This window comes from Melospiza georgiana, chromosome 6 (genome assembly GCF_028018845.1).
Source record: "Melospiza georgiana isolate bMelGeo1 chromosome 6, bMelGeo1.pri, whole genome shotgun sequence".
Classification (NCBI taxonomy): Eukaryota; Metazoa; Chordata; class Aves; order Passeriformes; family Passerellidae; genus Melospiza; species Melospiza georgiana.
This window is the reverse complement of record NC_080435.1, coordinates 5619325-5636896: the sequence shown is the minus strand read 5'-3', so window position 1 is coordinate 5636896 and position 17572 is coordinate 5619325. Positions and strand designations below refer to the sequence as shown.

Here is a 17572-nt window from a genome sequence, read left to right as displayed (position 1 = left end):
TGGACTCCAGCTCAAACTTGCAGCTTAATTTTCCTAAGTGTTATGACTATAATATTATTTAATATTTTCAATTCCAGCATCTCAGAGCTGCAAGGCAAGTTGTGTGATTTTATCAAGGCCAGGTTGCATTAACCTTATGAAATTCCTGAAGAATATGATCAGAAGTTTATTATATTCATCTATTTCTGGAAAATCCAATGCATTCTAACTTCACACTCCTGTTCTCAGTGAAACTATCAAGTTTATTGACTCCTGTACAAGTATTGCAGAATTTATGAAGAGAAATCTCAGCAGCAGATATACTAAAAGACTGAATGGCCCAGCCAGACAGCTCCATTTTCTGCAAACACTGGCTGCCCCATACAACTTAGCTGTTACCTCTCAGAGTTACATCTCAGTAACTCTTCCTATGTGGTACAGCCAGGCTGGGGAGTTTTCCGCAAGGAGTAACTGATTTGGGGCTTCTGCTTTCACTTACTGGGGATGCACCTCACATCCCCTTTCCAGTTCTGAACAAGTGGCCAGCTAGGCAGCATAGCCAGCTCTTCTGCTTTCCAGTGTTGTGCAGAGGGACAGGAGAACAGGCTAACTGTGTAAATGGTGCCTACAGCCCGATGATTTACTCCACAAAGGTGCTTAGACAGAGTGACACACCTGGTAGTCTTCAGTGGCAAGACTGGCTGGCAAGCTGGTACTGTAAGCTTTAGCCATACCACTTGTCTGAGTGCTGTCTGCTCGCAGGTAGAGGAAGTGTCCTGTCAACACAAAAGTGAAAAAGACAAAATGATCTCTTATTTTTTTGTGTAATCACTTGAAACAATTTAACATTATTAATGTTGCTGTAGGTATGAAATATGTAGGTGTAAGCAGGGCTTGAAAGAAAGTCTGTTGGTGAGATTGTAGTAAACACTCTGGTAGATTTTAGCAGCACAAAAGTCAACATCCCAAACCCCTTATTGGAATGTGAGTGGGTAAACCTCAGAGACCAGTCAAGGTCTTCCCGTAGAGAGGTGCACACCAATCTACACTCCTAATTCCTACACCATTAGCATCAATGACCCTTGCTGAGTAAAACACTGGGCTGGAAGAGTTTGTTTGCAGTCTTGGTTTCCAGAGAGAGCTTACATAAGCTCTCAGGAGACAAACAGGATACTTGTATGGAAACCCTTCATTTTGGCAGGGAACTGTGAGGCAAGACTCATGTGTACTAACACTTCTGACTTTCAGCCTGAACAGGTGAGGGTCTCCTTCTTATTTAGCAAGTTGACAGTTCTGCAGTTCTGTTGGGCAATTTTTACCTTGTGATGCAGCATTTATCATATTGCTGCTGAGGTGCTCTGCAACCGAGCAGCTCATAAGAGGAAGGAGGATGGAAGAATATGCTTTATACAATTTTTTAAAGGTGAAGGAGAATCCTTTCTCTGAGAGTTTTAACTTTTTTGCAGAACTTGTTTATTATAAAGTTTTGAGTCATGTTCAAAAGTTGAAGTTGTTACAGATAATACTGATGCTGAAGTTCATCTGGCAATGATGCCAAAATTATTCAACCTATTTAAATAAACTTAAGTTCAAGGCTCGTGTGTACATGCATGCATAGAGTGGGAGAGAGAACAATAAAGAACCTACCACCAGTGACTTGCAGAGTAGACCCTATAAATGAGTCCTCTTCAATCATTTTGGAAATGCCCCGAATAGACCAAGGAGATGCTGCAGTTTCATTCAGTGTCCAGCCACACAGACCTTCTTCAAATGAGCAATGTGAACCCTCTGGGAGACTGTCTACAATTGAGAACAAGAAAAAGTAGGAAAATAGGAGCAACTTGATTATGGAAGAACACAAACAAAAACAAAAGTGAAAATCCATTGTTGTCCAAGTTATCCAACATATGCTACACTATCAAAATAGGTCTCATTTATTTCCAGAGTCACCATTAGAAAGCCAACACTTTGCTTCTGTAAACATTTGAGTCTTTTTTGTGCTGTCCTACTCTAAATTCTGGGCAAAACTGCAGCCCCTGTAACCTCAGGAATGGCAAATCACAGTCACAAATTTGGTAAAGGTCTTGCTACATATGAAATTGCAGGCATCACAAAGTTTTGTGTCCACTTAAAGGAAGGCAAATCAACAGATTATTTTAAATCACCACTGTACTTGCTAAAGCTAAAATTAATTCTTAGCAGCTCATACACTGTTAGGGGATTTTTCTGTCCTGATGTGCAAGAATTTCTGAACGGGGATCTTGGAAGAACAGATTTATGACACTGTAGGTAACTAAGAGTGGAAAGATGATTAATACCCTTTCCTGAAGGGAAGGCTGAGATCTTGGGTCCAGAAGGAAATTTTCACCCACCTGCAGACATGTAAATAAAATTTTCCCTTTCTCTGAAGTAGCAGTAACTGTAAAGGGAAGGTCATTGAGCTCCTTACTGCAATACTTAAGAAACAAAACCAATTTTTTTTAAAAAAATCCATTTGGTTCTATATAGGGTGACTTTTCAAAGAGAATGTTGGTATCCAATTAGCATAAATTGGACAAATTAATTCGGGAGGTGAAATACTGAATTAATCTAAAGATGGAATCAATTTAACTTATTTTGTATTTTAAATTATTTCTTCTAATGGAATGAAGGTTCCCATGAAGTGTCATGCCACATACTCACCACACCTCACTCCTTCCTCTTTGGTAGGGCAATCACTGATGAACTCACAGATCTGTAGGTGGCTGACACAGCCTCCATGAAAGCAGGGGAAGGTTGAGCCTTTGTCATATACAAAAAGGTCTTGATTTTCTTTATCTAATGGGGAAAAAAAAAAGAGAACTATATCTAGAGATGAGTTGACAGGATGTGTATGACCCTTTGTGTGTACTAGTTTTCACAGGACCTTGTAGGACCTTGCCCTTCGTACAATAAATCTCTGCTATTTTCATGTAGGTTTCTATCCAGCGTGAGATTCCTGGACAAAATTTTTTGCCCTTCTCTTTCTGATGCACTGCTTTTGATGTGTTTGTTCTATCTTTACATAATTTTTGGTTTTTTTTTTTAATGAAGGGCCTAGCAGTTTCCTACTGTGATGTGCTCCTCAGTTCTGCACACATGACTGTGCACCTGCCAGGCAGCTGTGACATGCTGCATGGCACCCTGCTGCTGGAGGCAGGGACACCCACTTATCTCCAGATACATTGCTATGCCCTGTTGAAGCTCAAGTTTAACCAGCTCTTGGGCTGCTGACTCATTTCTGTGCCAGCTTCCAGCTGTGGCATCCAGCCCATGAGGAAGCTGCTTCCCCAGCAAGCTGGCTTGCTGTACACAAATTTTAGTCATGCACCCTAACTAGTCTAGTCAGTTCTAGTCTGGGAGCATTTGACTGACTTCACAGGTATCCATCAACCAGGCTGAACATGATTTTTAAGTCTGATGTTTCCCAAAAGCATAACTCTCAATGCACCCAGCCTGTCCTGTGGATGCAGGCCTGTGCTCAGGCCTGTTATGGACATGCTGCCCTTTAGCAGAGCTCTGCACAGAAGTTACATTGGGACGCTACCACTCTGGAAAAAATGTAAAAGTTAGGGAACCAATTGCAGGAGAAAGAGAAAAGAACACCTCTGCAGCAATCCAGGTACACACTCTGAAAAAATAATTTTTCATGACACTGTTTTGTGCCAGATACATGCACCAGGTTATTTAGAGACTGAGAGCACACTGCTTCAGGCATTATGCATCCCCTCAAAACTCTAGGACTGTCAAAAAAACTACATTAAAAATATAGCATGTTAAATTAAAAGAATAATGACTAGAATTAAATTTCTAATATGATCAAAACCATGCTCACAATAGTGTTTTCTTTTTACATTACATTCCAGGGTATTTCTACAGGGTCTGCAAAATGGAAACAATAACATTATATTAATTCATGAAATTCAGGAACTAAAGATGATTATGTCCCCAACCTGAGACTGCCTGTGCTGACAGACTCCTGCACTTCCAAGAAGCCTAAATGACATTAGCAGGGTTCTGCACAGCCGCTGAGGATCATTTGCATGACATTCAGAACAAAACTGTAAGCTCCAGGTAAAACTGAGGTCTTAGCTGAGCACTAAGGACCTTAAAGAAAATAATTACATTCCGATTATTTTCATTTTAGATACAAATTCTCAGCCTGGCAGTAGCAAACAGATCCCATCAGGAGCAGATAACTGTTTCTTTTCTTCATAGATTTGTTAGATAAAGCCCAAGTATGGAAAAGGCTTTGGTTACACAAGATAGATTGTTCTTGATTATTTAAGAGAGAAAAATACTAAATGCTAAAATAATCTAGATAAAGACTTTTTTCACCCTTGTTTTTGGATTCAGCATAAGTCCAGTTGTTTTTGGTTTTTTCCCATATAAAGATCAAACAAAGCAAAGCTCAAAAGCAGAGACGATCACTAGAATTAGTTCTATAATTCTGAGTTACTAATCTTTCTTCTAAATTCTATCCTGTCCCCCATTTTGGTGAGAACGTGTTTGGTTATTCCAAACCTGTCTGTGTTGCAGCATACCATGAAAGCAGTTCCTGAGCTGCAAGGAGCCCACTGCCAGTACTCCAACCTCCTGTGCTCCGCAGTTTGAATACACCAGGGTGATTTTGAAAGGTCTTTCTATTTGTCCAATCTGGGCCACCAGGTGTTTCCATTTCATCCTAGAGGACAACAGAATGTTATCAGACATACACACAGCACATCGGATTCCATGGAGTCTCCAGCATAACGATTCTGCACTGTACCAAAGAGAAGTAATAGTATCCATGTGGGAAATGGATCAATGATTTCAAATAGCAAGATAAGAAATGGGTGTTAATATAAAACAAGTGATGTCCAGCCTAGCAAGCTCATGTAAAGTTATCTTTGCTGCAGAGCTTATTGTTAATGATGAAGAGATCCAACCATTCCCAATGATTCTTAAATGGATCTTAAATAATCACCAATTTTGGTGACACACTACCCCAATATGTGCTTTTCACATACGTGTTTGTGTTCTGTTTGCCCTTTAAAGTACAGATCAACCAAGCAGCTGCACAAGACTCTGGATCTCCTCAAGCCAACACTGACATTGTGTGTTCTGGAAGCAAATGTCTGACCCTGAACGTTTCTTGGTTGTGTCAAGAATGAAAACCTTTATCTGTGTATTGCCTGTTTGATTTTCTACCATAGCAAACCACAGTGCACCCATAAAGCAAGCGACAGAAGAAAAGTGCTGTTCCAGGAAATGGAGATTACTTGTGCCATTTACATTTCACTACAGACCCAATGCCATAACCTGAAAATCTAGATTGCAAAGGTTTCTCAATTGTGCAGCAGTTGTGGCAGTTTGGAGAAAAACAAATGATCCCCTGTACTCTAATTTTAAAGATGGTTGTAAGACATCACAAGCTACAGAGAGATATCAAAAGGGGATTTTTGAAGTACTTAACTCAAATTAAGTCTGATGGAAGTCAGGGTATCCAGGTATCATTTAAAAACTACAGCAGAATTCTTAAAAATATTTTCACTTTATTTTTTTGTTTCCAAATCTGTTCCTATATCTTATGCTAGCAAGACAGTAAAGCACAGATAAATATATGTGTTATGATTTTGTAAATAGATTAGAGCAAGGCTGGTGAGAAAGGAATCCTTGCTCTAAGCACTTTTTCTGAAAATAGTATCAGACAGAGATAATTTTAGCCACATTCTACACATTGCTGATGTTACTTGTCCACTCTGGACAAATGACCAAAGTGGTTGCCAACAGAGTAATAAGAAGGCCAGGCCACAGTGTTAAGACATGTTGATCAGGTCTGCTCCTAGGATTATTTTTTCATGTAGGAAATGCCTTCAGCTGCCTTGAAGTGGTCATGTACCACTGCACCAGAAACACCTTAGAAGGCAACACCAGATTACAAACACATCTCTTCTGGACTCAGTATAGAAATCACAGAACCGTATTTGCCACTTGCAAAAAATCCAGAGCAACTTTAATTTTTTATCACCCTCTCTTGCATTTTCCCTTCATAATTATATAACTTTGTCTGGACAATCTTTTACTATCCCTTCTATGGCATCCACCCACCTCTCACTTCACAATTGTACACACACATATATTCCCACAAATATCCTGAACTCAAATGAAACTGAGCTCTTCTTACATGAGGATGACCCTATTTCCTCTATTTCCTGTCCCATCATAATATATTCAACAGCTCATTATAATTTAATTCATCTTCAGAAAGGTACAGCCCTGAATTGCAACAGCACAATATCTACTTCCCAACATGGAAGAACAACTGCTTTGCTTTCAATCTGTATTGCAGTACAGCTTCAGGAACATCCAGCACCTATAAATACATCTCATAAATATTCTTATAAATATCCCCCCTGCCACATTGTGGGACAACATCCAAGACCATCCAGCACTGACCCAGAACTGAGTCACTTCTGCTACATGACACAGCTTTGTTCATCACTCCATTGCATCCTGTTGACCACAAGAATGAACGAGTCATAATCAAATTGGTGCAATAAGCCTATAAAGGTAAGGACAATCTTTCAAATTTAGCTATTAGGCACAGTTCTAATACCTCTACCAAGTTACAACCCACACTCCAGCTGAGACTCCACAGTATTGCCAGTGTTGACACAACACTGAATGCAGAACCTGTGGCACACAGCCTCTGATTCACAGCCAGTGGTACACTTAGCCGTAGCAACTGAAGAGCCCCACAGCTGAAAACAATGACTGTTTCAGCTGCTGCACCTTAATACTATATGCTCTATGAGCCAGACACTTTGGAACTTGCTGTTTACAGACTGGTACATCAAAATAAAACTAGCCATCTAAGTCAATAAGCCAAGCTCTGAAATGCCATGACTCAGGAAGACAGATTGCCTGTTCTGCCATCTTTGCTGGGAGAGCTGTGGTATCTGGTGGAAGAGCAAGGCCACCATCTTAAGCCACTACTGCTGCGAATTAGTGCTCTGGCTCAGAAGAGCTGCTAAGTTCCCACGAAACATCCCAGTTCTGAACTGAAATATCTCTGCTACTGAAATTTTCTCCATTTATAACATGCCAAAAGAAGCTGTCTAGCATTCAAAGGCTGCAAAAATGACAAGTGGCTTTGCATTACGCAGAGTGCTTTTGTATATAAAATCTCTTCATCATCAAGGTATTCCTCAAGAAAGCCTCCCCCCACTAGATCCAACTGCAGCAAGATTTCTAACGCTGTAAATAATTACACCTCTTTGCTTGGTCTCACCATTGAAATGGAAGCTCGTCAGAGCCAATGTAATTTTCTTAATGGAATCAGGAACGAAGCCCAGTGTTGATCCAGCAGAAGATGGATCATTGCAGCAGGCTTCCAGAAAAACCACACTTGGCAATAACTTTACTATTGATTTTATGTCAAACCAGATCTTAAGTATTGAGGCAATATTACTCTTCTCCTAAAAAGAGATGTTAAAATTCATCTCTATGCATGGAAGAACTATTAGGGTCTGATATAATTTGGAGAAATTTGCATGGATAGAAAGTTTAGTGCTGCAAGATATCTAATGCTTAATGCAAGAAAATTCAAGATTCACCCTGAAAAATTTAACTTCAAATCTTCTTTTGTAGGGTTTACTTTGGGATTTCATTAGCCTCTCAATCTTCTCTGCTGAACAGATGTTTTCCACCCTCTTCCTACCAATCCTTTCTATGATGTGATTTTTTTTATATCCAACAAAGCTAACTGATGATTAATTTTAGGAAATATTGTATGTAAAGAATAACCATTTCTTCATTAGGACTGAAAAATGCAACAAAGCAGAACATGAAAGCTGAAATATTTTCTAAATTAGGGGGTCCCACTGCATGGGTTTTTGCACAAAGCTGTGTATGCTAGATGCTTCTAGACTCAATCAGTGAACATAAAGATTAGAAGTTGTACTTTACTTTTATACACACAGGAAGCTGTTTTCTGCATGTCCTCACATACATCTGGTGCTAACCACTGGACTTAAAAGGAAATAGAGAGTGCAAAACACATGCCTACCACTCTAGCCTTCACCAAACTATTAGAGGGTTATTCTTTGACACAGTATATTTTTGGGTGCAAGTTCAAGAGAGGCACAGGAGGCACTAATTGAATCATACTCCCAGCTTGGTGTTCAAAATTCATAGTCATGTATAGCAGCTGGACAGCCTCACCCTTTTTAGATACATTTTTTAATCAAAAGGGTTCTGCTCATTGTTGTCAGCATGCATTTAGGCATTATCTGAGAAGACTTACCCTTGTCATCCATGCAGTAGGAGAAGTTAAATAACTTTTGTGGAAAAAAACAACCACATTAGTAGAAGTGTCAAAGATGGCAAATTTTTTCAAGTGTCTCAGAAGATGGTGGAGCATTTTATCCACCATCCCTTCAAGAAAAAGGGGGAAGACACAAAAAAATAAGCAATAAACAGTTTTGTGAGGTTGGCTAACTGAAAACCCATGTGTGCACATGGCCATGAACTTTTTGTTTTCTGATCTACTGAGACTACTGTGGTCATTCCAGAATGAAAACAGAACAAAATCAGCTAGGCTTATTAACTACAGAAAATGAAAATATTATCCCTGCCCCAAATGATGCTTTTTTATTTTAAATGCAGTGTGAGTACTTAGAGTTGAAAGAAGCTAGCTTCTTACTGAAACAGTTTTGGCTAAGAACACTGAAATAATTGTGGTCAACAACAAACACAAGCATGTGAAAACATTCAAAACCACACAGGACTCAAGAATTTTCAACTGTGGCTGATTCTGAGTCTGTGTAGTAAAGATGAAAAGGTAGGATAAGCAAAATAGTAAAAACATTTAAGAAAATAAAGTTTAAAAAAAAAATTAAAAAACACATATTAGATGTGACCTGAATAAGCACCATAACCATAACCCTGAGGAAGTGAAAATAGTTTTCTGAGTTAGGTGCCAGACAAAGAAGGCTTGGCCTTGCAAGCAAGGCTACATGGTCTTGATGTCTGAGTTTTATTGATATAATGAGAAATTAAATGTTATATATTTTTTGTAAATGCATAGAATCTTAAACACCTCACTCCCTCAGCAGTTCTCCTTCTAACGGTAATAGCTGAGAACACCCATGATCTACAGGTATGGTATTTAAAAATAAACAACATGACTTTGTGACCTTGCCCTACTTGTTCAGAGAACATAGTACCAAAAGTCCATCTGCTTCTTCTTCTTTCATTAGGGCTTATGTGTGAAAAAGCTCCCATACTACCAATTTAATTATAAGTCCTACTAGTTGGTGAGGTGAACAGGAAACTTTCTCTTACATGTGACGTATATCTAAGCTTTTAGAAACCATGTAGCTGATGGATCCTGAAGGAGAAAACAACATCAGGAGAATATTTCTATCTCCAGAAAAAGAATTCACTGAAATAGTCTGGTGCAGCTGGAGTTTATCATGAAGTATAGCTTGGTCATGGAATTGAGAGGTGACAAAAGGGACTGAAGCAGGATTTCCTGGTGTGTCTTGATTATCTGACAAAAGTGCCACCTAGACTTTTCTCTATGTCTAGGTTTCTATTCTGATCTGAAGGCAAACCCTTGGCAGTAATTTTCACTGGTTACACTAGGCACTACACATAGGCATCTGCCTCAAGGTCATCTGCTCCTTGTCCCCCCTTGTTCTTCTCTAAATTGTGCAGCAGGGTTTGGTTAAGACAGAAAAGCTTGTAGAACTCCTATTCCCTGTGGAAAATCCCTGTAAGGTGGAAACCCTTCAGGGTAATCTCTCCTTAACACCTCATGTTGTTAAAATCTTAATCGTGGAAAGAATGCTCATTTCAGGCTACCTGCCTAGCAAGAAGCAAGTCAATCACTGTGTTAGAAATAAATTCTCTTTGGCCTGCATGGTCAGCTTTTTTTTAAATTGTACCAAGATTTTAAAGTTCCCCTGTAATGAGGAAGGAAAGGAAGGGTATTTGATAGTTCCTAACTTTGTTTTATTTCTTTTCTATCCTCCTTTCTATCTTGATTTCAAACAGGATTTGGTCTCCTCCCCTATTTAAAATCTTAAGGGTAAATTCTCTGAGCTTACCAGTGCTTCATTTCATTCAGTAAGAAAAAGTAATACCAGTGTCTGTGCCAACTTCCAATAAGGAAGGAACTTCATTTTAATAAATCTAAATGCCATCACTTTTAGAGAGATGATAATCTTGACTTCACATACAATTATTTTGCAGTGCTCAAACAAGCTGCTAAACAACATCTATGATCTGTTCCAGAGATGCTGCAGTGATTACCAGCAAAGCCTGGTCTGACCAGTAAGGTGTAGCAAAAGGGTATTTTATGAGTTTACATTGTGGAATAGAGCTGCACCTGCAGACGCCTGTCAAATATTCAAAAAGTAGCAAGGGCAGCTTTGAGTAGGTAAAAAAAGGATATTAGAAATTAATCCCAGAAAACACAACAGATTCCCAGTGAAATTGGCAAGAAGATGGGAAAGGAATAGCCAGGAAGGAATCGAGCAACAGCTGAAAATGAGAGAGAAAGAGGGGGAGAGAGATCTGGAAAAAAAAAGATTTTTTAGTCAAACTCTGCTATCTTTGGCTGACGGGGACTCTTTGCTACAGATCTCTATGGCAGCCTGGGGAGTGCCAAAGAATTCAAAGAAAACAAGAACTGGGATCTCTTGCTTAAGTTCTCCCTGGGAGTCAGTCAGGTGATGGAAATAAAAAACTCTGTTATGTGTCTGACCCAGGTTCTTACAAGCTGGACTGCAGCAAAGGAAAAACAAGCACATGGAAAATGGAAAAGTTAGATGACACGTGGACTTTTCTCTTTCTTTTCCTGTTGTGATTTATTCCCTTTACCCATTTCTCTTCCTTTCTGCATTCTGCTACACACAGGAATAAAGAAGTAAAACATTGGCGGGATCAAAGGGAATACAGGACAAGATCTGTGGTTGTTACACTTTCTTTTGTTTTCCTTCACCTCTTCTTACCTCAGCTGTTGCCCTCCTTGAACTCTACAATTGGAGCAGAAGTGGATACTCCGAAACCTACTAGAAGGGAGGAAATTATTAAAGAGGTAAAATCAACCCCACCTCAAAATAAGAATTGGGACCCTTGTAGCATTGGCAGGACCCACTGGATCCATAGAGATATCAGTCATGTTACCAAGGCAGTTTTGGGACTGAATGCATTTTACAGCTGCAGTCCTAGAATCAGTGAAAAAATTAATCACTCTTCACCCTTCCAAATGGGACAGAAGCAGAGTAAGATCTAAGCTGGTGTGTCCTTTGCAAAGGGGACACACAAAACCTGTGTCTATTACAGGCATCCTGTCAGGAGGCTGTGTGCTCTAGTCCTGAAAGTCATACCTTTATTTTCTGCTATGGTAGCAATAATGATCTCAAGAAGGCAAAAGACACTGATAAACAGCAGCCTAGAGGAACTCCACTCTACCTTGCAGTTCAAAGGCTCAACAGTTGAAAAATTATTGTCTTACCCAGCCTTCTCCTCATGGCCAGCTCTCAGAGAAGTTACTGTGTTTTTGTTTGTCTCTGCGTATTTGATTTCAACTGTGAATCTCTGGAGAAGAGGAACAGCATCCTGTGAACCTATGGACAGCTCCAGCAAGCAAGAATCCAAGCTCCCAGGCAGGATGGGGCTTTGCAGGCTGAACTCACACCTATCTGGGAGTCTACTGGTGTTCAGGAGGAAAATGGCCCCTGTGAAGAGAAAAAAAAAAAACAGAACAAAACAAGAGACACACAGCATGGATGGAAGAGACGTAATAAGAGGAAAATGGAGAAAGAGTTTGAAGAAAGGAGTAATGAGAATAAAGGAAAAGCCATGCACATAAATACAAAGAGAGAAAGAATAAATTAAAAATTAAGGATTTAAGTAAAGAAATGATAGAAGAAATGACAAGAAACCAAAAAAAGCTTGAAGACATGTCCAACAGAACAAAAGCCAAAGACTTTGCCAGTCAGACAGCAGACAAGTGAAGCCAGCTCTGGCTTGTGTAGGGCTGAATTTCCAAAAAAAAAATGCAGACTCTGTAAATAAAAGCAGCTTATCCCAAAATGGGGAGATAGGAAATAAGTGTATAAAGGGGCTGGCTCCTTAGAGGGTGCATCCATACACAACCAAGGCAGCACACATGCATTACGTGGTCATTTCTCATTGACTCTTGGGCACTGACTGGGCCTCTGGGAGCCCTGCACCAGAAGCAGCACATGGTGGCACTTCCAGTGACATGGGCCTGAGCCCTCAGCCCGCTGACTCCCGCTGCAGCCAGGATCCGTTCGAGGGGAGCTGTAGCTCTGCCTACCTTCGACATCTCCGTGGGAGGAACGGTTTTCCAGAAGCATCTGCTGCCTCTCCTGGGATGCCAGGACACCAATGGAAGATAACACCCAGTCTGGCTTTCCAAAACTGTCTGTGGACGTCGCCCATGAACAGCTTGAGCCGATGACACAAGAGGTTTCTGTTGTGAGAAACCAAAGGTTTCAGTGAGGCCTATCCCAGCTCAAGGGGCACATGAGTGACTGAATGTACAGTGTATGGGGGCTATATCTCCCAAGAAATAGAAGAATTGAAGAGAAAAAGAAAATTTTGTCCTGAGCTATAGCAACAGAATCTCTCCCAGAGCAGGTCAAGGAACGCATAAGAATGAAAAACTAACCTGCAAATTCTTGGCAGAATGTAAGTCATATCAGTTGAAGGTCTAGACCACAAGTATTCAAAGTTCCAAATTAGAATAATACCAATAATATCAACAAGGATATTGAAACTGTATGGATTTAGCATTTTGGCAGAAAGAAAGAACTGATACTCTAAGGGCAACCCTCTCCCTGCAATAGAAAGAGCTTGACAGGTTCTCAAGCAAAATAGATGAGCAATGCAAGCTTTACACATTTTTTTATTTTTGTCTTTTGAAGATAGTTTTACTTTCCTCTAGCAGGATAGATAAGAATGCCTTCTTAACAAACTCCAGAGTTTGCTCGCAGTACTAAAAACACTAGATCATCTTGGCCAGAATTTTTCATAATCAGCATATGATAAACCATACAAGAAGTAATTCACTGTTCTCTCATCAATCTAATATAAACTCCCTGAAGGGATGTTAGCTGCACAAAGCTCTCCCACACAGAGTGGAGCTGAATAGAGCTGATATTAATTTGCATGATATTTTATTTTCAGTAGTAATAATAATATTACAATAATAACTGGAGTGTCCCCAGGCCAAGTAAGAAATACTGAGAGACTAAACATTCATATTGAGGAACCTGATGTTCAGAGGGTATTCAAACCTTGCAAACACGAATGACACAAAGATATGCCTTTTGTAGTCCTATTCCTGTGGAGGAGAACAGGCAGGTAGGAAGGACAGAATTAAGGTCAGGGATATAACAAGGAAGTGTGTCTGCACAGGTATAGCAAAAATAAAAACATAAGAGCCTCCAGAAGATTGCCTATATTTCAACTAAATTTTCAGATAAATGAGAAAAGGAAGCCTCTTTTGAATGTGACAACAAAAGCAGACTAGCTTTCTCCTAATTATTGAAGTTAATTCTAACGTCATTTTTATAAAATAACATCCAGTAAGCAGGGGAAAAATAAACACAGATGTTACAGAGTTGCACATAACTTTGGGTTGGCATAGAATGTGGTCTCCCACCCAAACACTTCTCCTCCCTTGCTTTGGATACTCCCCAGCTCCTTCTGGCCTGCTCCTACTGGAGTTTGCTACCTCTCTCAAAATGACACCTGGGCCAACCATCCAAATACCTCCTTAGCCCAGTTCATAGAACGCATACAGCTTAGGAAAGGCCTGGGCACCATTCAGCCCATCATTTTTGCATGGAAGCCACAAGCAGATGAGCTGGCAAACTGTGCATGTGTGTGTGTATGCAATGCTAGATACCAGCAGCACACAGGAATGAGGACTCCAGTCACTCTCCTGGCTCTGTTGGATCTAGGGAGAAATGTCTGTGCACAGCTCCAAGCTATGGTTTGATGGTGCAATAAAAAAACTTCAGGGATCTAAATAGCTCAGAAACTCCATAGAAATGTGAGACAAAGCAGAGTCCTGACCCAAACCTGCTGTGCTGTTCCAAATTTATTGAGGTTTGACAGGTTAACTAACTTATTGTTAGTAGAAATAATATTTTTATCAGATAATTTTTTTAGTTGGTGGTAAAACTCAGAAAGCAATTTCTCTCACAAGAGCGTAACAGTGAAAGAGACCAAAGTGAAAGCTCAGGAAAGAAAAATTTCCTTTTTCAAGAAGACGGTTACTTGAAACTGTTGTTTATGACAAAATCATTTCATCAAACCTTGATAATACCTCCGATTGCAGTGGCAAGGACTGTACCAATGCAGACTTAGTCCTTTGAGTGTGCCTTTCATGACAAGGTGGTTCCCAGCCGAGATAGGCGAACACAACTTTTCCCTTGAAAAGCACCTAATTCCCAGCTCTCTGAGCTTTACAATGTCTGTCTGCCACAACCTGACACTGAAGAAATCTGAGTACCTGCAAGCGTCTGAAACTGATCTGGAAAGTTTTTGATATCCAGTAGAAAAAAGACTGTTTTCTCTGGGAAGAGGTTATATGCATTGCATTGCGCTGATCAACAGTAAGTTGGATTTTAGCACAAATCACAGAGTAAGAGAACTGGGTACACTTGTGGTTACAGTGAAAGAAACACTGAAAACTGAAACCTCTAACACCACTGTGTACCATCTTACAAGTGCTTCATATCCAGCTTTGCTTATGAACTTGAAGAACCTCAAGTACAAGTCAGCAAAACGGAAGAACATGACAAATTTAAAAAAAAGGTATCAAAGAGAAATAGATCTGTATTACTACAATCAGCAAAGGACATATTTTAAGATATTACAAAAATGCTCCAAATAAGATTGGATTGAAAGAAGCACATGGACAGTGCAGGATTTGTCAGAAAGGACTTTAAAGAATTAGAGGTTTTTGGTTTATTGAGGGGGGAGGTAGTAAGTTTCTTCTGTGGAGGGTTGTTTCGGGTTCTTTGTGGTTTGGTTTGCATGCTATGTTTTGAGTTTGGTAGGTTTTTGTTTTGGTTTAATACAGAAATAAGGAATTCCCTTCAGTTTACACTGGTTTTTCTGAGTCATTGCTCTAGTTCCAGTCAGAAATACAGTGCCATAGCTTTCTGGTAAGAGGTGCTTGTGACTGCCAGCACTTATCTTACACCTAGATTCTGAAGGAGAAATAAGGAGGATGTAAGGAAGAGTAAGTGTGGTACCTGGTGTAGAAGGCTGATGCAATGAAACCATCCTATTTTTTATCAGGGAGAGCTTCTGAGTTGGATTTGGTGAAGAAGAGTTTTCTTCATGTGATCCAGAGCAGAAGACAGCAGCTATAAAAAAATAAAAAGAGGAAGGGATGTGTTTGATGTTGCTTTACAAAACTCTGCTCCCATATTATAAAACATGTGCATATATATAACGAAGCCCTGCTACATCACTCTCACCTTCATTGCAGTGCATTGGGGCAGTACCATCCTGATGTCTCCAGAACAATTCATACCAACAGCAGCTCTTTTATTTATTTAACCTGTGCATGTGAAAATACACAAGTCCTGAGCTAAGCATGCAGTAGTTTGTATCTAAGATTATCTCTGGTCTTTTCTAGAAGTCATAAACAAGTTGGTAAAAACAAACATATTTGTTGCCAAAAGGTGTTCACAGGCAGAAAGCAAAATTAATTGTTTTCAAACCTTGGCCATTTGGGTTATAAATTCAGCAATATAAAAATGTCAAATCATGTCAGAGGGGACAGGAATCTTATTCACGTGAATTGCAGTTGACACAGGAATGTACAGACATGTCATTTATAACATTTAAGATATTTTCAGCAGAGATAATTTGAACAATAATACTATGAAAACTTGCATCAATATCTATAAAAAGAAAAACCCCTCAAACTTGAACATATGTTCATATGTTCACTCACTATTGCATATAAGTTTTCAGCAATATCCAATCTGATTTTGAATTGCTGTAACAATTTTAATTTTAGTATATATGACAATGCATCACACAGTGAGTAAAATGCTGTGAAATGTATCATAGCACAAAAACGCTGCATCCTTCCATCTTTTACTATGTTACTAAAGACAGTAGTAATTCAAGGGGTTCCAAGGAAGAGCAATTTTAGAACAGAACAGCATTATGCTGCAGCAGACACATGCTCTACTGGTGACAGATTTGGGGTCTCCACAGATCAATTGTCAAACACTATATTTTTTTCCTGTTTCCAAATATTTAGGGACATTAAAATAGGAAAAGTTGGTTTTGCACTGCATATATGACACAGGCACTGCTCTGATAAGCAAGATATCGTCAATAACAGGATGAAATCCTCAAAAAGAATGGGAATTATGTGGCCAAAGTTTAGCCAGCCTTATGAGAAATCCATGCTAATAAACAATCATATATTGCAAACAAATCTATTTCATTATATGAAAAGAAATTCTGCTATGTAAAGGGCTTTGACAGCTGAAGTCTGCTCTCCCAACTCCTGTTCTGTGTCTTTTGAGACATTGCTCAGTTTTCTATCTCCCAATCTTCACTCAGCACTGCTATAGCTTCAGTATTTACTTCCCTCAGGGTTTTATGTAAAGTCTGTTCCACCCACTCGTCTCCTCACACACTCCAAGCTGCTTGTATACTTTGGAAATAGCCTGAGTATCATGGGACCCACAAACATAGTACAGTCATAGCAGAAGTTCTGCTAGAGACATTTTTCCTGATACAACTAAAACTTACACAAAATATTTGATGCAGTCACACCCCCGCTCCCCTCCCCTAGAAACACCTTTGGGATGTTCCTCTTGTTTTTCATTAACAAGCACAAGATCCAGTGGCATATTACTAGCAAAGGAGCCCTAAGCATGAAACATGAATTTACTCCCTCAGTGTGGAAAATACCTCCATTGCCATTGGTGATAATTGAGACAAATAAGATACAAAACAATGGTAACACCCTAATCAATTTGGCAAAAAAATGCACGAGTTCATTCTAATAAGTGTAACAACTATATTTACCTGTCCTGGGAAGATGCCACTTTCCTAACTGGACATCTGAGAGGAAGGAAGGGCAGTCATTACAGCCAAATTCACTGGCAAAGTATACTTGGACAGAGGACCCTAGAGTCAGTGATAGACAATGCACCCACAGAAATAGGTCCCCATTAATTCATTTCATCAGAGTAAAGAATTTCTGGCTATGGCTGAGCAGAAGAAGACTCACAGTAGCAGCTTAGCAGCCTCTAGTCCAGCATATGCTCTTACTTTATCTCCCAATTGTTTTTCTTTCTCATTTTTTCAACTTCTTCAATTGAATTGAAAAATCTAGCATATATAGTCACTAAGATGCTTCTGGTCATCCCACATCATGTCCTCTCACACATATTTGCATGTAATTTTTGTATTACATAAATTTCAGCCTGAAAAAAATAATAATGACTATTACTTTTCACCTTGATGATTTCTCTACCTGGAACAGCAAAAGTCAATTGTTAAAGTGAGA

The 17572-nt window shown here is 39.5% G+C and overlaps 1 protein-coding gene across 1 annotated transcript in view; it reads right to left on the bottom strand.

Moving 5' to 3' along the window:
- The window catches only part of LTK (leukocyte receptor tyrosine kinase), a 93100-nt gene that overhangs the window by 38030 nt on the left and 37498 nt on the right, over nt 1-17572 (bottom strand). The window contains exons 2-8 of the mRNA XM_058025699.1: nt 15285-15398; nt 12332-12487; nt 11504-11726; nt 4542-4681; nt 2662-2796; nt 1627-1779; nt 655-755 (exon numbers count right to left, since the gene is read on the bottom strand). Of these exons, the coding sequence (XP_057881682.1) occupies nt 655-755; nt 1627-1779; nt 2662-2796; nt 4542-4681; nt 11504-11726; nt 12332-12487; nt 15285-15398 (1022 nt within the window). The remainder of the gene's footprint in view (nt 1-654; nt 756-1626; nt 1780-2661; nt 2797-4541; nt 4682-11503; nt 11727-12331; nt 12488-15284; nt 15399-17572) is intronic.